The sequence below is a fragment of the Dreissena polymorpha genome, chromosome 12, assembly GCF_020536995.1.
Source record: "Dreissena polymorpha isolate Duluth1 chromosome 12, UMN_Dpol_1.0, whole genome shotgun sequence".
NCBI classification, from domain to species: domain Eukaryota; kingdom Metazoa; phylum Mollusca; class Bivalvia; order Myida; family Dreissenidae; genus Dreissena; species Dreissena polymorpha.
The window spans coordinates 32,270,267-32,295,920 of NC_068366.1; the positions used below are offsets into that span (position 1 = coordinate 32,270,267).

The window sequence follows — 25,654 nt, forward strand, 5'->3', positions numbered from 1 at the left end:
TGGCCGCCAGTGGGCGGGGCAGTTTTCCTTAATGGTTATAGAGAAACCTTGTTAACACTCTAGTAGTCACAATTTTTTCCCAATCATCATGAAAGTTGGTCAAAACATTGGTTTTATTGATATCTCGGACGAGATTGAGAATGGTCCAGATTAGTGAAAAAACATGGAAGCCAGTGGGTGGGGCTTTTTTCTCTATATGTATATAGTTAAAACATGTTAACACTCTAGAAGTCACATTATTGGCCCAATTTTCATGAAATTTGGTCAAAACATTTGTTTCCTTGATACAAAGAGAGTTCAAAAATGGTTCCGGTCAGTTGAATAACATGGCTGCCGGGGGGGGGGGGGGCAGTTTTCTTATTTTTATATAGTAAACAAAGCTTGTGAACACTCTAGAAGTCACATTATTTGCCCAATCATCATGAAACTTGGTGAAAAGATTGGTTTTATAAATATCTCAGATGGTCCCGATCGGTAAAAAAACATGGCCGCCAGGGGGGTGGGGCAGTTTTCCTTATGTTACTGGAAAGAAACCTTGTGATTGAACACTATAGAAGTCACTTTTTTGCCTAATCATCGTGAAACTTAGTCAATACATTGGTTTTATTTATTTCTCGGACAATTTGAAAAATGGCTCAGATCGGTAACACACTTTTTAGCTCACCTGATTGCTCAGGTGAGGTTTTAGGACTGGTCTTTGTCCGCCGTCCGTCCACATTTGGTTTGTAAAAACTCTAGCATTCACATTTCTCAAGCATTCTTTATCAAAGTTGCTGAAAGATCTCAGTCAAGTTTGATAATGAGCAAAATCACATAATAAATGCCATAATTATTGCCCTTAGATTTTCAAAATTTTCATTATATTCAAAATCCTAGTAAACACTCTTGAGCTCACAATTTTGTTTCAGATTTTATGAATCTTGGTCATATTTATTTTTGTAAGCAAAGTTTGATGTTTGGTTAGGGGGGTCAACTCAAAATATAGGTAACCAGTTCAAATCTTACAAAAATAAAAACACTCATCTTGGATGAGTTCAGAAATGGTAACCTTTGCTTGAAATACATGGCTGCCAAGGGGCGGGGCATTTTTCCTTATATGGCTATATATGGCTATAGTAAAATCTTGTTGATACTCTAGAGGCCACATTTATTGTCTAATCTTCATGAAACTTGGTCAGAAGATTCATCCCAATAATATCTTGGGTGAGATCGAAAATGATGCCTTTTGGTTGAAAAACATGGCCGCCAGGGGGCGGGGCATATTTCCTTATACTGCTATAGTAAAACCTTGTTAACACTCTAGAGGCCACATTTATTTTCCGATCTTCATGAAACTTGGTCAGAAGATATGTTCCAATGATATCTTGGATGAGTTTGAAAATGGAAACCTTTGCTTGAAATACATGGCTGCCAAGGGGCGGGGCATTTTTCCTTATATGGCTATATATGGCTATAGTAAATTCTTGTTAACACTCTAGAGGCCACATGTATTGTCCAATCTTCATGAAACTTTGTCAGAAGATTCATCCCAATAATATCTTGGACGAGTTCAGAAATGATGTCTTTTGGTTGCAAAACATGGCCACCAGGGGGCCAGGGCATTTTTACTTATATGGCTATAATAAAACCTTGTTAACACATTAGAGGCCACATTTATTGTCCAATCTTCATGAAATATGGTCAGAAGAGTTGTCTTATTGATATCATTGATGAGTTTGAAAATGGTTACGTTTGCTTGAAAAACATGGCTGCCAAGGGGCGGGGCATTTTTCCTTATATGGCTATATATGGCTATAGTAAAATCTTGTTAACACTCTAGAGACCACATTTATAGTCAGATCTTCATGAAACTCGGTCAGAAGATTCATCTCAATAATATCTTGGACGGGTTTAAAAATGATGCCGGTTGGTTGAAAAACATGACCACCTTGGGGCATTTTTCCTTATATGGCTATAGTAAAACTTTATTAACACTCTAGAGGTCACATTAATTTTCCGATCATCATGAAACTTCGTCAGAAGATTTGTCCCAATGATATCTTGTATGAGTTCAAAAATGGTTTTGGTTGCTTCAAAAACATGGCCACCAGGGGCGGGGCATTTTTCCTTTGGCTATATATGGCTTTAGTAAAACCTTTTTAACACTCTAGAGGCCACATTTATTGTCCAATCTTCATGAAATTTGGTCAGAAGATTGGTCTCAATGATATCTTGGATGAGTTCGAAAATAATTATGTTTGCTTGAAAAACATGGCTTCCAAGGGGCGGGGCATTTTTCCTTATATGGCTATAGTAAAATCTTGTTAACACTCTAGAATCCACTTTAACTGTCTGATCTTTATCAAAGTTGGTCAGAAGATTCATCGTGATAATATCTTGGAAGAGATAAAAAAATGATGCCGGTTGGTTGAAAAACATGGCTGCCAGGGGTCGGGGCATTTTTCCTTATATGGCTATAGTAAAACCTTGTTTACACTGTAGAGGCCACATTTATTTTCCGATCTTCATGAAACTTGGTCAGAAGATTTGTCCCAATAATATCTTGTTATCTCAGGTGAGCGACTTTGGGCCTATGCCCTCTTGTTTTTTTTTACTTCAGACCAACTTTAAATAAATATTATTATGCTTTATTTGTTTGTTTGGAATATGATTTATACCAAATTTAAACAATGTTTTTTTTTAAATGTTTAACTGGAAGAAACTTGATGAGATGGGATTTAAAGACATATTAACTTTTTTCAAAGGATATTTGTGTATGTTAGAAAAGTGATTTTTGATGCTGAACGTATTTACGTTTCTATGTCAAGCTTTATTAAACACCTAACACTGTTATCTTAAAAGCATTAAAAAGGAAAAATATATCTTTAAGGTTATGAATTGATTAATATTTAATGAAAAAGTATTTAAAAAAATGATTGCAGAGTTAAAATATTTAATCTGTGGTTAGTAAAGTTTATATGAAAATAAGCTATATGTCAGCCTTGATGCAAATTATTTTATCATTTTGCCAATGTTCACCTACAGTCTGGCCCCAAGTTTGTACAAGAGACAGACACCTGTGAGTATGTGTTCAACTGGATTACACCGGCGGCCTGCCCTCTACAGGTAAGCACTCGGGGACTTTGTAAAACTATTGATATCCCTTTACCACTTAGATACATATTTTGATGCATGTGTAGTCCCTTAGAAAGTTAAATTTAATTAAAGACCTTTCTTACTAGATCCAAGTTTTAAAGGTTTCATTTCCAACTCTTAGATACTGACGAGCAGCAAACAGCATTAACCTGAACAGACTGTGGGTTACTGGCAGGCTGTTCTGGTTTTATGCTGGTTGCAAAAGCCATTTTCACTTTGCTTCTGAGAGGGAAAGGGTTAAACCATCATTTACAGGTAGTGTTTAAGACGTTTTGGCTGATTCTTAGTTGTTACTGGGTCATACATGTATTTCCAATGGAATGTAGTTTCTTTTTTCCCACATTTTTTTCCAAATTGATGTTTTAAATTTTCATTTGTTTAGAAATAGATTATTTCAGTGTGAATTTTAAAAGTGTTTGATTCGTACTATTCTAAGTAAAAATGTTATAAGTGTTCCAGACAAAGATATATCTTAGTACCTCTGTCCATAAACAAAACAAAAGAATGTTCAATTGACTATTCTAAAGACTATGATAAATATTTCAAAGTTTCAGGTTGTACGATATATTTTTTAACCAATATACCAGTGTGGTTGTTAACAAAATTGTCACAAAGGTAACATCACTGTATGATTTTATGACAGTCAAGGACTGGTTCCAACTGCAAAGTCATTGAGCCGAGGTATGGCTACCAGTTTGACCTGACAAGTCTAATTAAGAAGGACGGTGACTATCACGTGAAGTCTGGCGACTATGACTACATCGTGAATGTTTGTGGGCCACTTGTTAATCCTGCCGTTTGTGGCACGAATGCAAGCGGCGTTGGTGCCTGTCAGACTAAACCATCATCCAATCCACTGTTTGTGCCAGTAAATGCAGGTTTGTCAGATATGAGCTGTGTTCCTCGAAAACTTGGCTTAATGCATGTGCTTAAAGTGTTGTCCCACATTGGTCTATGCAGTCCCCACAGGCTAATCGAGGAGGGCCCTTTCAGCTTTTATGGAATTTTTCAGAGCACACAGTCTAATCTAGGGTGACACCTTATGCACGTGCATTAAGCAAAGTTTTTCCAGAACCCGGCTCCGTTGATTTTATCCTTCTTTAGTTATTACCTGTCAAGTAACACATTGTATGTGCAAGTTTAAAGTTTAGTTATGGTTTATTTATTGTAAAGTGTTTTTTTTATATTTCTTTTACCAGTATTGAAAAAGATTGCATTCATATTTCTAGTATTAATCCCTTAATCACTTTCTTATTAGCATTCGTATCTATCATTTATGTGAAATGTAAAATTCAATAATTTTAAAATGTTTAATACTTCATTTATAACTTCATTTTGATGCAAACTGCAGATGTTTGAAACATCAAAGTTTAATATTGTAAATACTTGTATTGAAATTTGTTTCCTCTTCTGTTAATAAAGACATTGTATATAAGATTGCTATTGTCCACGTTATAGTATCATAAAAAGTTGTAAGCATGTATTTATCTGTGTGTAAATGTTTTCATCAGGTCTTGGGAATGCCAACATAACATACCAAGGAGGGGAGCTTACTCTAACATACACAGAGGGCAAGGACAATTGTCATGGGAAATACACACGGCAGACGATCATACGCTTCACCTGTGATGAAAGCCAGGATGGGTCCCAAGGTACGGTTATGATGTTGTTATGGAAAGGGAGTGTAATATGGAAATAAAAGAAAAGCCAGATGATGAAAGTGATGTAAATGAATTTGCTGTTGGTGATGATTGTAATGATGGTGATGCTTGCAACGACGACGACGACAACTTTCTTCTGTCTGGTGACAATCATATTTTCTTCAGGTCCAGTATTCATTGAAGAAGCTTTCAACTGTAAATACATATTTGAGTGGAAGACGCACCGCGCATGCCCCCCGTGGTCAGAGGGAGCCTGCGCTATCACCGGACCAGACGGCAAGAATTACGATCTCGGAAGTCTCACGTTAGATGACGATAATTACGAGTCCACAGATGGGAATATGAGATTCATCATCAATGTCTGCAGGTCTCTCATACTTCAGAAAGGTACTTTGGTTTGGTGGTGATTTTTCTAATGATTTTTATTTGTGCCCCTTTGTAACAATGGTTTTCTTTGTTGTTTTGTATGATACAAATGGGTTTGTTATCTGTTCTCAAGCCTGTTTGTAAACCTTTCAGACACCTACTGCCCCTATGATGCAGCTGCTTGCATGGTGGATCTCTCCAAGAACAACACTGATACCACCAAGTACGCTGTTTGATTTGTTAACTATTTCCCACTCAGAAGCGAAGTGAACATGGCTATATGCAACCAGCATAAAACCAGAACAGCCTGCCAGTAACTCACAGACTGTTTAGGTTGTATGCGGTCTTATAAGATCATAAAATAAATTTATACTAGTTATGTTTGATTGCTTCTTTGATGTATTTATTTTGCCATTGATTTATTTTACCCCACATGAATAAGGTACATTAGACTCCCTCTTTTGTCAGTTGGTTTGTCAGTCAGTCCACTAAACATATTCTCTGTTTGTGAAGCATACTTATTCTTTCTCAAGCGTTTACATTGAAACTAACAATGTGTCATCACCATGAACTGTATATGTACAGAACGACTGAATCATTTGAAGTGGTCCCCACATTCCTTAGTTATGTACCAATTGACATGGCTTACAAAGCTATTATGGAGGATTAGTTTCCTTCGTGACAAGGCTCTAGTGAATATTGCAAACTGGAGGTTTAAATACATACCTCTTCACAATTACCTTCTAAGAAATGTGGTGCCTAAATTTTACAGTTATCTGTCAATTGATAAATTTATTATCTGAACACTATTAGCACAATATTGTTGCCAACTGCCCAAATACCTTTCCTTTGTAGCGCTCCAAAAATTTGTCAGATTTAATTTGATATTTAATTGGATAGATATTGGAATTACAGTGTACTAACACTTCTATAAGTAAATTCAGTGTTCTATGATACATAACTAAGGCCCTCATTTCTGTTCTTCATTGGTCTGACAGATACCTAAACATTGGTGAACCCAATAGCAACCAGATCGCCTACGTCAATGGTCATGTTGCCCTCACGTATACTAATGGTGTGAAGTGTGGAACGGGTACTATGACAACCAGAATTCTCTTTATGTGCGATGAAAAGGCCAAGGTTTGTGGAATTTGTAGTGGTCGTTAATGTATTTTAGTGTCCATTTAAAAAAAAAAATGCTCAATGCATAGTTCCTGATAAGTTTATTGATCTCTTCTATTCTAATACTTACATCTGGGTAGCATCTGTGTTTCCAGAAAAAGTATCCATGAAATCAGAATACCTGCTATGGATGTATTATTTGCTTTTACCTACAATAGGTTATGAATATACTTATTAAAAAGGAGCTCTATTTTATTTCTGGACTTTAAATAAAATACTTTCAACATTATTAATTTTGTTTTTTTTTGTATTCATGGAAACACATGCACCTTAAAAAAAAACAAGATTAAGTTTAACTGTTAAGTGCATAATGAGTAATATGCTTTATTTAATTCATCATCACATGTCTAGGTATTCTATTACTTAAATCAGAATTCCAAATAAATGGCACAGGTCTTTTGATGGAAAAAGATAATTCAGAGATCATTAAGCAATAGAGGAGTCTAGATAACTCCGTTTTTTATGCATATAGTTGCCGCTTCGTCTGTCCCTCCGTCTGTCTGTGCACAATTTTTGTCCGGGCGATTTCTCAGCAACTAATGACCCGAATTCAATGAAACTTTATGGGAAGCTTCACTACCAAGAGGAGATGTGCATATTATCAGCCAGTTCTGGTCGGATGATTTTTCAAAGAGTTATGGCCCTTTGAAATTTTCCATTAACTGTACATATAGTGCAATTCTTGTCCGGGCTATTTCTCAGCAACTAATGACCGGAATTGAATGAAACTTTATGGGAAGCTTCACTACCAAGAGGAGATGTGCATATTATCAGCCAGTTCTGATTGGATGATTTTTCACAGAGTTATGACCCTTTGAAATATTCCATTGTACATATAGTGCAATTCTTGTCCGAGCTATTTCTCAGCAACTTATTACGGTAATTCAATGAAACTTTATGGGAAGCTTCACTACCAAGAGGAGATGTGCATATTACCAGCAGGTTATGGTTGGATGATTTTTCACAGAGTTATGGCCCTTTGAAATTTTCCATTGTACATATAGTGCAATTCTTGTCCGAGCTATTTCTCAGCAACTTATCACGGGAATTCAATGAAACTGTATGGAAAGCTTCACTACCAACAGGAGATGTGCATATAATCAGCCGGTTATGGTCGGATGATTTTTCACAGAGTTATGGCCCTTTGAAATTTTCCATTAAATGTACATATAGTGCAATTCTTGTCCGGGCTATTTCTAAGTAACTAATGACCGGAATTCAATGAAGCTTAATGGGAAGCTTAACTACCTTGATGAGATGCGCATGTTATTAGTGGGTTCTGGTTGGATGATTTATTTAGAGAGTTATGGCCCTTTGAAATTTTTTAGTTGCTAAACCATCCATCGTATTATTTTGTCCAAAGTTATGCCCCTCAAGACGTTTCCTTTTATCTGAATATATAGTGCAATATTGTGACAAAAAAAAACTTTGGGGAGCATCACCCGTCTCCGACGGTTTCTTGTTTATCAAAGATTTTGTAGTAAGGATGTGATGTTAATCAACTGACATAATTTCATAATCCCATATTAGCCTTGCTGTGGGAAAATGGAGTTTAATGCATGTGCGTAAAGTGTCGTCCCAGATTAGCCAGTGTAGTCCGCCTAAAATGGAGTAATGCTAAGAACAGACTTCCTTTAAAGGAAAAATTTCATGAAAGCTGTAAATTTGGTCCCTGATTAGCCTGTGCAGACTGCACAGGCTTGCCAGGGACAATACTTTACGCACATCATGACATGCATTAAGCCCAGTTTTCCCAGATCAAGGCTTGAATGTTTTGCTCTTCTTCAGGACACCAGTCCCAGCGAGCATTTCAAGATTGGAGATTGTGAGCACCACTTTACGTGGACCACGTCTGCTGCCTGCCCCCTGAAGGATGCCACCACACCAGCACCTGTATCCGTGGGCAACATCACGTGTCTAGTGACTAACCCAAGAACTGGTGAGCTGTGTGAATATTTATATAAAATCTGAAACCTAAGTTATGACATGTCAATACAATTTCTAAATTTTCTGATGAAGAAAAGATTTGTTTAAAAATGTTAACACATGAATTAAAAAACTATCCTTGGTGTACTCAATTGATTGGGAAGTGTTTCTTAAGCATATGTCCCAAAGCATGGTTGGAGATGACAGTCAAACAGACATAAGTTATAATTATAGCAATCATCAATGAAGAAAGAAAATATGGTTTTGCTGTCGGTTTTTTGGTTTGTCTGTCATCAGCATTTCTGCTCTATAAGGTAAATACCGTAAAATCATTATTATTTGTGTGATACAACAATTTGTTGATTTTGTGGGTTGGTTGATGAGCGAATTTAACTAATACACATGGGTTAAAAAATGTCTTAATGGTAAATGATGTCTCAATTACTCTCTTTTTTTCTTAAAATAGAAATCCACATATTTTCATATCAACCAAAAAGTCTTCTTTGGAAAACCAAGTAATTTCATGGGAATGAATATAAGTGATTTTACAATATGTTTGTTCTTAAGAATCTTCAATTAACTTAGATATGATGCCTAGGTCACATTTGATATTTGATAGTTGAGAAAAGTTGCCTGACCCATGCAAAGTCATGGCCCTTTAATTTTCATGTGTTTAAATAAAAAATATTTTTTCTTTGGATCACTTTCAAACGCTATCAAATTATGTTTGACAAAGATATTTTTTTGTGTTCTCTGAAAGGGGAGGCATACAGTTGCCAATTTTTCTGTTTTATTTAAGTTTTAAAGGTCTCATTTCCAACTCTTTTATGCTGACTGCATATAGCCATTTTTACTTCGCTTCAAATTTCCACATATTTGTTTCTTTCCTGCTCGATGTGGGTTTGTCTGTCCATCTGTCCGTCACAATTTTTGTTACTGAATAATTTATTTCAGGGAGTTATATTTGTCTTTCAAATAATAATTTCTTTGCTTGTTAGATCTTGGACACAAATTTTTGCAGAGCAACATAATTACATACCTTTGGTCATGAAAAATGTGTACATGTGTTCTACTTCTACCTCTGATTCAAATAGAGCAGTTGTCAGTTGCTACCATAAGTATGCGTACTTATGCCAGTGTTTCACAATTGAGATCTGATAAGCTTCACCAGGCAAAATGTCGGAAATATTCTAAATGTCCCGGGCTCCTTGCTAGGTGGTCCCGCTTTGTTGTCAAATGTCGCGACAATTTTTAACCAGGTTTTCTGAAAGAAAAAACTGGTTATTAGATTGGTGAATGTAGGCGGGTGGGCGGGCGGGCGGAACAAGCTTGTCCGGGCCATAACTTTTTCGTTCATTGTGAGATTTTAAAATCATTTTGCACATTTGTTCACCATCATTTGATGGTGTGTTGCGTTCAAGGTCACACTTTGAGTTCAAAGGTCAAAAATGGCTATAAATGAGCTTGTCCGAGCCATAACTATGTCATTCATCGTGAGATTTTAAAATCATTTGGCACATTTGTTCACCATCATTGGTCGATGTGTCGCACGAAAGAATTACATCAATATCTCCTAGGTCAAGGTCCCCATGACTAAAAATAGTTTTATTTTGAAACAAAGGGGTTAATTATAAACTATCAGTTCAGTTTGAGTTGTCTCCCTTTATCAGACTTTTTTTTCACATTGAAAACCTGGTTTTGTGACAATTTTGTCCCTTGTTATTAAATGTCCCGATTTGGACCTAAAATATTCATACATGTATGTTTATATTTACTCATAATCATCATTTGACTTTCATGCTGTTAAGTAAAACATAAAAGAAAAAAACAAATACACCATTGTTTCAGGATATGTTTTCGACCTGTCACGACTCAAGTCCTTAACTACGGGTTGGAGTGTAAAGGAAGACAACGAACACCTGTATGAGTTCAACGTGTGTGCACCACTTGTGAACAGTGCCTGTGGAACAGCAGACAAAAACATGGGTTAGTATACATGCTGGAATATTACTTAAAATATTTTGGTGAAAATTGGTAAGATGTATGCCCCGTTTTCCAAATTTTGTTACCGTTTCTTAACTTGTAAATGCCTTAAGAGATGTTTACATTTCTGAAAATTGTTATCCATGACCAGCAAATGTAGCACAGCATACAGAAAATGGATTTGTATACATGCTTGAACACTATGTTAAATGTTGTTTTAAAAATTCATAAAATAAATGCTTCACATTTTTAGCTCATCTATTTTTTGAAAAAAAATTATGAGCTATTGTCATCACCTTGGCGTCGGCGTCCGGTTAAGTTTTGCGTTTAGGTCCACTTTTCTCAGAAAGTATCAATGCTATTGCATTCAAACTTGGTACACTTACTTACTATCATGAGGGGACTGGGCAGGCAAAGTAAGATAACTCTGACGTGCATTTTGACAGAATTATGTACCCTTTTTATACTTAGAAAATTGAAAATTTTGGTTAAGTTTTGTGTTTAGGTCCATTTTATTCCTTAAGTATCAAAGCTATTGCTTTCATACTTGCAACACTAAAAAATACTAACTATCATAAGGGGAATGTGCAGGCAAAGTTATGTAACTCTGACTGGCATTTTGACAGAATTATGTTCCCTTTTAATATTTAGAATATTGAAAATTTGGTTAAGTTTTGTGTTTAGGTCCACTTTATTCCTACAGTATCAAAGCTTGCAACACTTATTAACTATCATAAGGGGACTGTGCAGGCAAAGTTATGTAACTCTGACTGGCATTTGGATGGAATTATGGGCCCTTTATACTTAGAAAATTGAAAATTTGGTTAAGTTTTGTGTTTTGGTCCACTTTACCCCTAAAGTATCATAGATATTGCTTTCATACTTGGAACACTCGCAAACTATCATAAGGGTACAGTTAAAGGACAAGTTGCATAACTCTGGTTGTCATTTTTACGGAATTATGACCCTTTTTTGACTTAGTAACTTTGAATATATGGTTAAATTTTGTGTTTCGATCCACTTTAATTCTAAAGTATCAAGGCTATTGCTTTCAAACTTCAAATACTTTCATGCTATCATGAGGTTACTGTTCCTGGCAAGTTGAATTTTACCTTGACCTTTGAATGACCTTGACTCTCAAGGTCAAATTATTAAATTTTATTAAATTTTGCTAAAATTGCCATAACTTCTTTATTTATGATTAGATTTGATTGATACTTTAGACTTCACCCAAACCATCCCCCGTGCCCTCCGCCCCCTCCCCTCCCCCCCCCCCCCCCCCCCCCGAATCCCCCCCCATTTTTTTTTTTAAGATCATCTCACAAATGACCACCACACCCTCACACTTTACCCCCCCCCTCCCAATTTTTTTTTTGAAACGGTTAAAAACACAAATATTTATTTTATTATTTTATTTTTGAAATACCGTCCATCCATCGCACCCAAGAATCCCCTCCCCCCCAACCACCCCCACCACACCGATTTTTTTATTTTTTTTTGCATTTTTTTCCCGCATTTTTGGAAGATAATGTAATAAATGTCCACACCCCCACACTATACACCCCTCTTCACTCCACCCCTCCCTCCTTTGTGATTGAAATTGAGAGTCCCTTCACCTTAAAAGAAAATAGATGAGCGGTCTGCACCCGCAAGGCGGTGCTCTTGTTAAGATAATGTTGGTCATTAAATGGTTGTTTCCATTTCTTAACAAGTAAATGCATGAAGAGATTTTCACACTTCTGCAAGTTATTATCCATGACCAGTTGACGTGTGGCATACATTACCTACCCATTAAAGATCACAGTTAAAGTTCACAATGTGTCAAAGCAGAAAGAAGTGGTAGTAATCTCCCTAAAGATAACACTATTCAAACTAAACATGTTAACCCAAGCCTATCCGTAAAAAGACTAGTTCCCAATTTAAGTTCACAATTTTTGTAAACACTATATAAGGGTGGTAATCTCCATCAACCAGTACAGGAGTCTTGCTCTTGGAAAATGAGGCTTAATGCATTGGCATAAAGTCGTCCCAGGTTAGCCTGTGAAGTCCACACATGCTAATTGGGGTCAACACTTTTTGCTTTTATGTTGGTTTTTGTTTTTAATAAGTCTCTTTTTAACCCTTCCAGTGCTGTAACCGAATTTTGAAGGCCTTTGCAAACAGTTTGGATCCAGATGAGACGCCACAGAACGTGGCGTCTCATCAGGATCCAAACTGTTTGCTATTCTGATAGTATTTTTTGAAAAAATCTAAGAAAATGCTAATTTTAGAAATTCAGGAGACAACATTTTAGCAGACGACAAATTTCCCAGCATGCAAATTTTTAATGAAAATCTAGTCTAAGCAGAAAATGTCCTCCCTGAGAAGCCTTCGTGGACTTCATTTAGGCATTTAGTCAGAGCTTGGCTAATATGCCAGTTGAAAGCTTTTTATGCTTATTTCCCTCTTTTTCACCATCTATTTCAGGGGTCTGTCAGTCTCAAATATCAGGTACCAATAAGTACAATGCAGGAAATGTGGTCTCAAACCTCTGGTACGATGATGGTGTGGTGATTCAGTCGTTCAGCGGTGGAGCTCCATGCCACAATAACCAGTTTAACCGCAGCACTACGGTCAGCTTCATATGTAATGATCATCATGGCATTGGTCGCCCCGTGTTTCAGAGCGAGACAGACGACTGCACGTACTATATCGCTTGGATGACTGACCTCGTCTGTGAGATAGATGTGAGCAATGGAATCTTGGTTTTGGAAAAATGGGTTTAATGCATGTGTGTAAAGTGTTGTCCCAGATTAGCAGTCCACACAGGCTTATCAGGGACAGTACTTTGTTTTTGTCAATGATAAGTCTGTGCAGACTGTACAGGCAAATCTGGGACAACACTTTTTGTACATGCATTAAGCCAAGTTTTCTCAGACAGAGGTTCAACTTGACTGGTTTCAATATATGTAGTGCAGATTCCCACATCTGCGGAAAACAATCTAATCTGTTGGTCAAAACAACCCTGAATTATTTGATGCACTAATACAAGTTTTGTTCAGAGAATTTTAGTTGATTTGGAATATGATTTGGAAAGGACTTACTTGTATATAGGTTGAGCTTATTGTATATCCCTGAATTAGTGTGTTTTTCCTAAATCTTGATAACTACAGAGCAATATGTTAGGGATTTGGTTTGAATTTCTCTCTTTCTGCTTTTTTAACAATAATTTCAACTAATTCTTTCGGCTTGTAATTTAAAGAACAGGTGGTTTGATGAATGAACATTACGGCCTTGTTTACAATCGTCTTCTATTTGACATTATGGCCATTTTGTTTAGCAAAAAAAATACACTTTGGACTTGTGTTAAATTAGAACAGTTTGATTGCTAGTACTAGAATGAGGAAACATTACATTATAATAATCAGTACTAGAACGAGGAAACATTACATTATCATAATCAGTACAAGAATGAGGAAACATTACATTATAATAATCAGTACTAGAATGAGGAAACATTACATTATAATAATCATTACTAGAATGAGGAAACATTACATTATAATAATCAGTACTAGAATGAGGAAACATAACATTATAATAATCAGTACTAGAATGAGGAAACATTACATTATAATAATCAGTACTAGAATGAGGAAACATTACATTATAATAATCAGTACTAGAATGAGGAAACATTACATTATAATAATCAGTACTTGAATGAGGAAACATTACATTATAATAATCAGTACTTGAATGAGGAAACATTACATTATAATAATCAGTACTAGAATGAAGAAACATTACATTATAATAATCAGTACTAGAATGAGGAAACATTACATTATAATAATCAGCCAATGAATTTGTGACATTGGCTTTATGTTGCATTTTCTTTCCATAGCGAAGTTGTGAAACAAAAATTGAATGTGGGCAAAGTTGTGACATACACACACTACTCTAGTTTGCTATTACGCCCTTTTCAATACAGAATTGCATTCAATTGACAAACCAGCCATCAGTCAATTATTCAACCTTTCTTGCAGGCAAAATGCACCGTTGATGTTGGATCAATGACCCTGGACCTGTCACCATTGTCTCGTGTGACTGACAAGGTGGTTTCCTCTACGTACGATAACTCCAGCTTCTACCTCAGCGTGTGCTCACCTTTGACCCCCGTTGCCGGGTTGCTGTGCCCCTCAGGTGCCGGGGTGTGCCAGGTGATCCCTGGGAATAACAACATGCAGATAGTAGGTGTTCTGAGTCAGGCCATTTCTGCATACAACCATAGTAAAACCTTAACTCAATGACTTTAGTAAAAAAGGTTACCATTATTGAAACCAATAATTTTGTAGATGGTACCATTAATGCAAAACATATTTCTTTTTCTATGTTCTTATTCAATATCTCAATATATTTCTCATCATAGCTAGCAGGGCCTTTTTGTTAAATAAAGAAGATATTATTTATTTAATGCCTTCAGTGCCTTTTGAATGAACAGAAATTGCATATTTTCAATTTGTTGTGTTTTATATACCTCTCTGTTTGAGTTTTATTATTTGACCATGCCATGTTGAATGTTGCTAGAGCCTGGGTAAGCCAGGTGCCCACCCAATCTGGGACAGCGTTACCAAGGCGATCGTGCTGGTGTACGTGAATGGCTCACAGTGTGACTCAAACCGGGCCAAGAATTTCACCTCCAAGATTATCTTCAAGTGTGGTACTGATGCAAGGGTAGGTTGCCATTGTGATGCTTTTGACACAGGTTATTACAATCAGTGAAAATGTGAGGAATTGAGGACTTTGGATGTAGTATTAACTGTTGAGCTGATATAATAACACTTAGATAAGTTAATATTTTCTGTATAAAATTTGAATTTAAAAAGTCATTAATCAAGTCTCAAAACTTAGTAGTCTAAATAACATTGTAATCTATTTTATTGAAAATAGAGAACAACAACAAAAAACGAAAGAAAATTAAATCCTCACAAAACTTTACAGTTCTCTCTAAATTTCTAACTTTTAAGGTTTTGGAGTTAATTTCTATATAATATATAACGCAATACAAAGTTAAACCAATGTCATGTGATTTCAGAGTAGCCCTATGTTTGTCTCAATTGATGAATGTGAGTTTCAAATATAAAGCAATACAAAGCTACACAAATGTCATGTGATTTCAGAGCAGCCCGATGTTCGTCTCAAAGGACGGCTGTGAGTTCACCTTTACCTGGGACGTGCCACAGGCCTGTCTCTCTGTTGTCACCCCTGCCCCACCCACCGTGAACGTATGTGGGTACAATGACCCAATTACCGGACAAAACTATAACTTCACTCAACTGAAGAAATCCACTCCATATGAGGTAAATAGCTTAGTTCGTGTCTACCGGTATTCCTTTACCTGAAAAACAAATGTTTTAATACGTTCATGATATGATGATGTAATGTTTGTGTGTTTAAATATTTCTAGAACATTTGATATTATCTTATTTTTTGGCATTCACTACGAATATCTAATAGTAGCTAACTTCATTCACTTTATCATATACAGTGGAAACCCTCTAAACCGGAACAATTGACATGACGCCTTATCTATGATCGCTCCGCCCACTAGAATTGATCCACCAATCAGCGATCGATTAATCGGGCGCACTCGTTAGCAACGACCTGTCCGCCATTTTCTAGACATGCTACATGTTTAGGTTCACTTTTATTCCAACGAGTTTCTTTTGTTTTCCTCTTTAAAAAAACGATTAAAAATGCTTAAACGGTGTCAATGGGGATTATGTAACTCGGACAATCGATATCCTGAAAGATTAGTAGGTGACATTTAATTTATATCGTTTCTAAAGCCGAAAAGAGATCTTGAGAAGTGTAAGAGATGTATAAATACATGCGGTTGTCACCACGAACAACTGAACGTCAACACTGTCAAAGACAATTATAATATATTTTTATCGGATATACTAGCAGATTTAAATAGTTTATGTTATCGATCTGATTATCACATTATATTTCACTTTTTTTAAATAGTTTTATCAGTTACTAGGTCAGAAGCGAGGTTCATCTGCATTACTTAAAGAGAAATAAAACCCAGCATGAAGCCTAATTCATGCTGTGTTTTATTACTCTGATAGTAATGCACTTAATTGACATCATACATGTTATTTGAAGGTGACATGTGATATATTATCTTTTTAACGGTATCTACACATTTGCAGTCATGTGGTGTCACCAATAAACGCTTTTAATCCACACTAGGAGCTCGAATGCCTAGATCTCATTTTTTAAACGAGTTTCGTTTATTTTTTATATGGCAAAAACGGTGTAAAAAGGGTTAATGCAACTCTGACATTTGGTATCCAGAAAGATAAGTTAGATGAATTAAATTTATACCATTTCCAACGCAGCAATGCGGTCTTGACGAGAGCGAGTGGAAGCTTCAAGAATTACAGAGGTCCCCTTTATAGAACATTAATGTATTTCACAAACTTGAAATGTCATATAAGCAATAACTAAGCATTATTTAGTATGTATTATGTCACGTGTGCATGTAAAATAATTAAGAATTTTGGTACCCAATTCGTGTAACTTTACGAAATCCCCGTTAAAAATCGCGTTTCTGTGTGTGTCAGAAACAAGTGAAAACCATTTTGTTATTATTTTAATTAAGACATATCGATAAATGCTATTGTAAAAGAGTTATTATTACTGATATTAGTTAACCAATAAATGCGGTAACTTCAGGGAAGTCGGTACCTGCGCGAGCGTCTGATATTGGTAGCCTTATTAATTTATAATAGCCTGACCGTATTTCATTTCGTACAACGCTAATTTTACATCAGACAATGTCCAAACTTACTGTGTTGTTTTTGCGCTTTAAATTATAGTGATTGATAAATGTCCCATAAGCAATGTTTAATATGATTAATATCACTTTTATACGCAATAACATGTGGGATTGAGGTACCCACCTGGCGTCAGAAAGCGCGTAAAACTTCACCGAATTCCCAGTTATAAAGCGCTATTTCGTGTCAAATACACGGGTAGGGGGGAATGTTTCGGTAATAATTTTGTTAATAACACGGGTAAATACCGATGAAGTGTTAATTTATTGCAAATACCACCATTACACGTAATAACGGGTTCGATTTCGGTAAGCGCGCAAGCGTTTGAGAGCGTGTTTAATGTACCGATTTACCCGTTATAAATAGCTGATGTTCTCTTTAATCGTATATTTTTTGCATTTGCAGAATAACTAAATGGCATCAACCCCTTTACAAGTTTAATATGATGTTAAACAAGTCCACAAAATCATCCGGAATATCGCGTAAATCTATATGCAGTCTATAGGCAAAGAAGCCATTTTGGTGTTAGCTTGTCTAGGTTTTCTTCCCGCTGAGCCACGTGATTAAGTGGGCGGAGCGATCACTGATAAGGCGTCATGTCAATTGCCAAATAGTGTCATATCAAAGGGTAATTTTCAGAGTTCTTGAAGCAGTTGCATTTAGATATTCATTTAGATTTTCAAATTGGCAATTAAGATAACTTAGGCTAAAAATTCCGAACCTCCTTGTAAGCGAAGGCGCATAAAATCGTCTCTTCAAGACCAAATCAAACTGATCAAAGTGTCAAAGATGTTACCTAAACCTACACTCAAGATGCTGTCCGTGGATATCGTGCGAAAAAAGTCTGTGTTCATGTCTCATTGGGAAAACAACTCTTCACTCAGCAAAACTCGGTTTAACAATAAGATAAAATTTGAAAAGATCAACAAATTTGTATGGGACTGGTCATGTATTGTAAGGGCTGACAGATTAAGTGACAAGTGTTGTTCTTATGTGATTCAATATGAATGAATGTTATATATAAATTAACTATTAACATTTGCTGATAAGGTGTGTTTTTCCACATTAGGCTATGTAATTGACCTTTTGAAAGTTTATTAGTCAATTTCGCCTCTAAACTGGAATCCTCTCTAAATCGGAATTTCCTCTCGGTCTCGGGGATCTGGCTTAGAGGGGTTCCACTGTAGTATTTAGTATCTATTCATTCACTTAGAATATCTTATACATGTACTATCAAATAATGTGGCATTCATTTAGAGTATCGAATAGTTTATACTTTTGTGGCATTCAAGGTCAAGCAGGCAGCGTCCAGGACAATGTCTGCTCTCTATTTCGATATGATCATAATGAAACTTGTTGATTGAGTTTTTGGGCATCTCAGATAAAAGTTTAATAAAAGCAGCCAGATTACCTGAAGGGCTTCTGAAATAAAGCCTTTGAATTATAAAAAAAATGCCCAAATTAAACTTGTCAACTTTATAACTAAGAAAGTTTTAATCAGTATCATCATCAAGCTTTGTGACAATGTTTGTTTACATTATATCTTGATCAAGTTTGATGAATAGAGAGATCAATTTAAGCACTTCTGAATTAAGGGCCTTTTAAAGCAAAAACTGGCCAAATTTACCTCATCTGACCTCTAACTCACGTAGTTAAATTATATCATTATTAAACTTGGTGAAAATGTTATTGGACCAAAAAATTTCACCAAGTTTGAAAAAAACAAGATTACCTGAAGCCCAAAATGTGTTAAATTAACCTTGTCTGATATTTTACTCAAGAACAGGGTTACCCAAACCTGTCAATGGGCACATTCGTTGACAAGTTGGCACACTTGTTAATTTGTCACATCAGTTATTGGCCTGTATTCACCAACCAATGCTTAGACTTAAGTCTAAAAATACAGAATTTTCTGACAACTTTAATATGATTTATGGTATAATACTGTACACTATGACTTGGAATTAAACACTTCTAAATGCACAATTATTGGTTTTGATCAATTTATTTATAACACAAAAGGTATTTGTAGCCTGTATATATTTTTATGTATTTTTCTTGGTTCTTTTTTATTCTTTATTCTATGTAGTCTAAGTATTGGTTGGTGAATATGGGCCCTTGATTTGTTCTTGATTTGCTTCAGGTAAAAGATGACTCTACTGGGTCTGTGTACCTGGTCAACATGTGTGGCAATGTGACAGGGCCAGACATACCGTTGAACTGTAGTAGCTCAATGGTGTGTCGCAAATCGGATGCCGTCTCCTTTGGGACTCCCTCTCAGTATAGCGCATTGAAAGAAGGGGAATCCATCAAATTCACTTACGGCCAGGGTGGAATATGCCAAGGTAGGTTTACTGTCTTACAGTCCATAACCTATGCTCTCACAGGACTTTTTTTATCTCCGCCATATGCCGAGGGATATTGTTTTGGCATTGTCCGTCCATCCGTCAGTCCATCTTTCCGTTTCCGTCCGTCTTTCCATCCGTCCAGAGCCATATCTTGGACGTGCTTTGGCGGATTTCATTGAAACTTGGCATGAGTATATATATATATATATATATATATATATATATATATATATATATGGATGATGCACGCCAAATGGCATTGTACACCATCTGTTAATAACAGAGTTATGGCCCTTTGTATCTTGAAAAAAATGCATTTTTTGAGTGTCAAATATAACACTTTTGTGTCCAGAAGCATATTGGCGGGTGATATCAATTCAACAAATTTGCTTGTTTTAATAGCATGGTTCATATTCTCATGGGCTAACATTATTTTGCTAAGTTCACTTACGGCCAAGGCTGAACATGCCAGGGTAGATTACTGTCCATCTTATGGCCAAGGTGGAACATGCCACAGTAGGTTACTTTCCATCTTATGGCCAAGGTGGAACATGCCAGGGTAGGTTACTTTCCATCTTATGGCCAAGGTGGAACATGCCACAGTAGGTTACTTTCCATCTTATGGCCAAGGTGGAACATGCCACAGTAGGTTACTTTCCATCTTATGGCCAAGGTGGAACATGCCACGGTAGGTTACTTTCCATCTTATGGCCAAGGTGGAACATGCCAGAGTAGGTTACTTTCCATGGCCTGTGCTCTCACAATGACTTTTTTGCTGATTTTATGTCATTTTTAGGGTCATATTTACATGGGCAAAGATTTTGCATTGAAGCAAGATTCTAAATTCCCAGTTAAATTATTATGGCTGATTACTTGACTTTCAGTTGTATGGGTATAAGAAGTGTTCAACTCAGAACATTCCATTGTGTATAAATGTATCTATACATGTTTATTAGTGTAGGTATTAATTATTTCTTCTTGTTTTACAAATATTTGGCGAATTGACTCTAAACTTCCCAACTTAAGGTGTATATTACATACTTATATTTCCAAAAAGGTTTTTGTTGTCTGGACCAAATTAGAAAACTCCAGATAAGACTGTTTTTGAGTAAAGAATATTTACAACAAGATTTGTTTGTGAAACACTATGTCCCCCCCCATATATGTTATCTTTGACCTTGAAGGATGACCTTGACCTTTCACCACCCAAAATGTGTAGCTTTATGAGATACACATGCATGCCAAATATGAAGATGCTATCTTTAATATTGCAAAAGTTATGGCAAATGTTTAAGTTTGACGCAAACCAACAAACAAACCAACAAATAGACAGCGCAAAAACTATATGTCCCCCAGTATAGACTGGGAGACATAACCATTAGTATTATTACCTTTAAGATATTCCGAATAGATATTATAAAATGTAACAAGAGGCTAGACAAAGCACCATCAAGAAAAACGAACTATTGGTACTGGTCAGTATTTAGTGTCTCATCATAAACATTTTAACTTTGAAAGACAAGTTTTATTATGTATCTTCTTAAACTTGGCTTGTATGATTAAAATGGTTGTGTGCACCTTTATATTTTGTTATGAATGAATAAGAATACAGAAATAATATGAACCATAAAGGCTTTTATTAACCTCTGGATACCCTGAAAAGCGGAGATTAAAAAAAAAAATACATGCATCCGCAAGCTTGGTTGGACCACAAATCTTAGGAACGTGGGTTTCATCCCCCCTGCCCTGCCACAATCCTTTCTGCCGCCATTGTCTCCTTACCTCTGATTCAAGTAGGGCAGTTGTCACTTTCTGGCATCAGTATGTGCACCTGTAAACAGGCTGGCCCAGGTAAAGTTTATTAAACCCCATAATATGACTGAAACACTGCAAAAAACAACATCTTAAAAAAACAAAAAAGATCAGGAAGTACTGTACCTGTAAGCATATGCTTTGTAAAAAAAGTGTAAATGCTGGTACTTCATGGCTCACTCACTTTGTTAATATCACTTTTTATCCCACGCCATAGGCGGAGGGATATTGTTTTGGTGTTGTCTGTCCGTCCGTCCATCCTTCAGTCTTTCCGTCCGTCCGTCTTTCCGTACGTCCGGAGCCATATCTTGGAAGTGCTTTGGCAGATTTCATTGAAACTTGGTATGAGTATATATATGGATAAGAGGATGATGCATGCCAAATAGCATTGTATACCATCTGTAAATAAGGGAGTTATGGCCCTTTGTATCTTGAAAAAAATGCTTTTTGTGTGTGTCCGGAGCCATATCTTGGAAGTGCTTTGGCGGATTTCATTGAAACTTGGTATGAGTATATATATGGATAAGAGGATGATGCACGCCAAATGGCATTGTACACCATCTTTTTTGAGTGTCAAATATAACCCTTTTGTGTCCAGAAGCATATTGACGTGGGATATCAATTCAACGAATTTGCTTGTCTTTGTTGGTATTAAACATATTTATATCATTACAGAATCAAAGAAAGCTGAGAGTCACATTCTGTTTCAATGTGACCCTGGGAGTCTAGGAACCCCGGAGTTCTTGACAGGGTTTGGGTGTGATATTGAACTCCTGTGGCGCACGCCTATTGCCTGCGCGTGGATTGTTAACCCTTGCAGAGCAATCATTGATGGACATTTGTATGACCTGTCCCTGCTTTCAAAGAGCACTGGTGCATGGAGTGTTGTGGATTCGAAGAAAAATACGTAAGATTGCATTTCTGTTGACCAACTTTCATATATATTGGTGTGCTGTAATTACATGGGCTCATTAATTCCATAGAGATTTATCATTTTTTTAAATATGTAATTCTAATGTACGTCTTCCATAATAATAATTTAATAACTAGTCTTAATATTTCTTCAATCTTTCATTATGGTTAAAAACTACAATTCAACAGATAAAAACTAATTTTATGGTATCTAGAATTTGGGTTTAACTTTAGTTTTTTATTATAAATAAGAAAAAAAACTTAGCTAGAGATTGTTGTTTTTTAAATACAAAATAATAAAAAGATATTTTAAAAGTAACAAACACTTCTATTTTCAGCTACGTTTTCAATGTCTGCTCTGCCCTCAAGGGAGGTAACCTTGGTGATGGTTGCCAGCGTGGAGCCATTGCATGCCGCAAGTCCTCATCGGGAGTTTTTGAGTCCCTCGGGAGCGCGAGCGCTACGAAAGACATGTACATTGATGGTGAGGTTGCAACTCTCAATTAACTCTTTCCCACTCAGATGCAAAGTGAAAATGGCTATATTCAACCAGCATAAAACAAAAAACGACCTGTAGTAACTAGCAGTCTGTTCAGGTTTTATGCTGTTTGCTGCTCATCAGTACTATAGAGTTGGAATTTAAGCCCTTTAAAATTGAACATACCCCGGTAGTAAGAAAGGTTTCAAATTTAATTCGATTTTCTAAGAGGCTACGGACATTTCAAAGTACTTATCTGAATGGTTAAGATTTAAGCGTGTGTATAAGAAAATGAGATTTGCGCTGGCTTGTTGATTCAAATTATTTAAGTGTTTGCTACATCTATAATATGCCAAGAGTTTTGAGCTTCAATTTTTAGGAATTAAACCATGAGAGCAATAGTACATAAAAAGACCCAATATTGATGAAAGAGAAGAATTGTGAACAATTAAAGATTTAGTGACATAGGCTAAACTAAAAGTAAACAGTGTACAAATAAAGTAGTTTATTTAGCATTACTATCCATTTAATTTCATTTACATAATCTTGCCATGACCATGTACAGCAACAAGTGGAAAGCTGGTGTTGGAGTACGGTGAGGGAAGCCCAGCCTGCTCAAAGGGACGCAGTGACAATACCCCTGCACGGACACGCATTACCTTCACCTGTGGAAACACCCTTGGCTTTCCACAGTTTGTCGAAAAGTAAGCTGTTGTTTTTAGGGCTGTAATACAAACAGGGGTGGGCTGGTGCAAGTTTTTTTTATACCACACCTGAGCACTAAGTGGTTTTATGACCTTAATCTCTTTGTAAAACCCCATGATCAAAGTGTCACAAGATAAGCAAATATAGTGCCAAAATCTGGTTAAATAGCTCTTTAAAATATACTGTCGAAAATTTAGAGTCGTTAATGATAGACAAAAACGTGCATGTCGGAAAATTAAGATTCACGAAAAATAATTATTATTGCCAAAACAGAGGGTGTCCAAAAACTTAAAGTGTCTAAAAACTTTGAGTTATTACGGTATTGCAATCACCTTATGGACAGTATCATATGTGGCGTGATGTCCCGTGTGAGTTGTGCATTGCAAATCAAGTTTTAAATCTTTACCTCTCTAAAGGTGACTTTACTTCAACTGATCTGGATGAAACATGGTCAGAATGTGCGTCCAAAAACTGGGTCAAAGGGTCGAATCATAGAAAAGCCTGTTACTGTCTAGAAGCCATATTTTATGACTCTATGATCTTGATGAAGCTTGGTAGAATATTTTTGTTGACATTATTAAGGCCATGATCTAGTCAAGTGCATCCAAAATCTGGGTCACATGGTGAAATAGGAAGCTATTTTACCCCTTTGGATGCCACATTTATTATTCAATCTTGATAAAACTTAGTCAAAATGTGTATGAGGGCACTGTGGTTTCCCTCCACAGCGTAAGACCCCACCAAATTGAGTATCTTTCAGTAAAAATAAATTGCAGCTAAAATTCAATTTTTTTCCCAACTTTCGCGAGTCTAAAATTAGGTAGAAGTAATGGAGCACACTCCGGGTCTTAACATAATGCTGCCTCTTGCCCGGAAGGACCTCATTAACTTCGAAATACAAACACACTGAATATTGATCAAGTGTGAAAAGAACAATGCCACTTTTCGTTTTTTGGGATATAGATGATATTTATGCCCCCCTTCGAAGAAGAGGGGGTATATTGCTTTGCTCATGTCGGTCGGTAGGTCGGTCGGTCCGTCCACCAGGTGGTTTTCGGATGATAACTCAAGAACGCTTGGGGCTAGGATCATGAAACTTCATAGGTACATTGATCATGACTCGCAGATGAACCCTATTGATTTTGAGGTCACTAGGTCAAAGGTCAAGGTCACGGTGACCCGAAATAGTAAAATGGTTTCCGGATGATTACTCAAGAACGCATACGCCTAGGATCATGAAACTTCATGGGTAGATTGATCATTACTCGCAGATGACCCCTATTGATTTTGAGGTCACTAGGTCAAGGTAACGGTGACCCGGAATAGTAAAATGGTTTCCGGATGATAACGCATACGCCTAGGATCATGAAACTTCATGGGTAGATTGATCATGACTCGCAGATGACCCCTATTGATTTTGAGGTCACTAGGTCAAAGGTCAAGGTCACGGTGACCCGAAATAGTAAAATGATTTTCGGATGATAACTCAAGAACGCATATGCCTAGGATCATGAAACTTCATGGGTAGATTGATCATGACTTGCAGATAACCCCTATTGATTTTGAGGTCACTAGGTCAAAGGTCAAGGTCACGGTGACCCGAAATAGTAAAATTATTTTCGGATGATAATTCAAGAACGCATATGCCTAGGATCATGAAACTTTATAGGTAGATTGATCATGACTCGCAGATGACCCCTATTGATTTTTAGGTCACTAGGTCAAAGGTCAAGGTCACGGTGACCCGAAATAGTAAAATGATTTTCGGATGATAACTCAAGAACGCATATGCCTAGGATCATGAAACTTCATAGGTAGATTGATCATGACTCGCAGATGACCTCTATTGATTTTGAGGTCACAAGGTCAAAGGTCAAGGTCACAGTGACCCGAAATAGTAAAATGATTTTCGGATGATAACTCAAGAACGCTTTTGCCTAGGATCATGACACTTCATAGGTACATTGATCGTGACTTGCAGATGACCCCTATTGATTTTCAGGTCACTAGGTCAAAGGTCAAGGTCACAGTGACAAAAGTCGTATTCACACAATGGCTGGCAGTACAACGGACAGCCCATATGGGGGGCATGCATGTTTTACAAACAGCCCTTGTTAAATATGGATATGACTTGTTATGATTGGTAATAAATAACTATTAAACTATGTATCCAGTGCAACTTTGCCTTATAAATATAGTATACTACACATTTGTGTAGTATCATTTTACTTAAGAGAGTTGTACAAGAAACCAAGCCTTCCAAATAAAGCATTCTCAACAAATGACAACAAAGAAAAAAAAGAACGCATACACAACTAA

General features: G+C 36.5%; 1 protein-coding gene across 1 annotated transcript in view; it reads left to right on the plus strand.

Annotated features, from left to right (window-relative positions):
- The window catches only part of LOC127852506 (cation-independent mannose-6-phosphate receptor-like), an 81,283-nt gene that overhangs the window by 36,528 nt on the left and 19,101 nt on the right, over positions 1–25,654 (plus strand). Inside the window, exons 21-36 of the mRNA XM_052386463.1 lie at positions 3,025–3,105; positions 3,779–4,013; positions 4,647–4,787; positions 4,962–5,183; positions 5,316–5,385; positions 6,161–6,302; positions 8,133–8,283; positions 10,119–10,256; positions 12,720–12,979; positions 14,282–14,485; positions 14,823–14,969; positions 15,416–15,595; positions 19,224–19,425; positions 21,916–22,147; positions 22,491–22,636; positions 23,196–23,334. Coding sequence (XP_052242423.1) covers positions 3,025–3,105; positions 3,779–4,013; positions 4,647–4,787; positions 4,962–5,183; positions 5,316–5,385; positions 6,161–6,302; positions 8,133–8,283; positions 10,119–10,256; positions 12,720–12,979; positions 14,282–14,485; positions 14,823–14,969; positions 15,416–15,595; positions 19,224–19,425; positions 21,916–22,147; positions 22,491–22,636; positions 23,196–23,334 — 2,690 coding nt within the window. The remainder of the gene's footprint in view (positions 1–3,024; positions 3,106–3,778; positions 4,014–4,646; positions 4,788–4,961; positions 5,184–5,315; positions 5,386–6,160; positions 6,303–8,132; positions 8,284–10,118; positions 10,257–12,719; positions 12,980–14,281; positions 14,486–14,822; positions 14,970–15,415; positions 15,596–19,223; positions 19,426–21,915; positions 22,148–22,490; positions 22,637–23,195; positions 23,335–25,654) is intronic.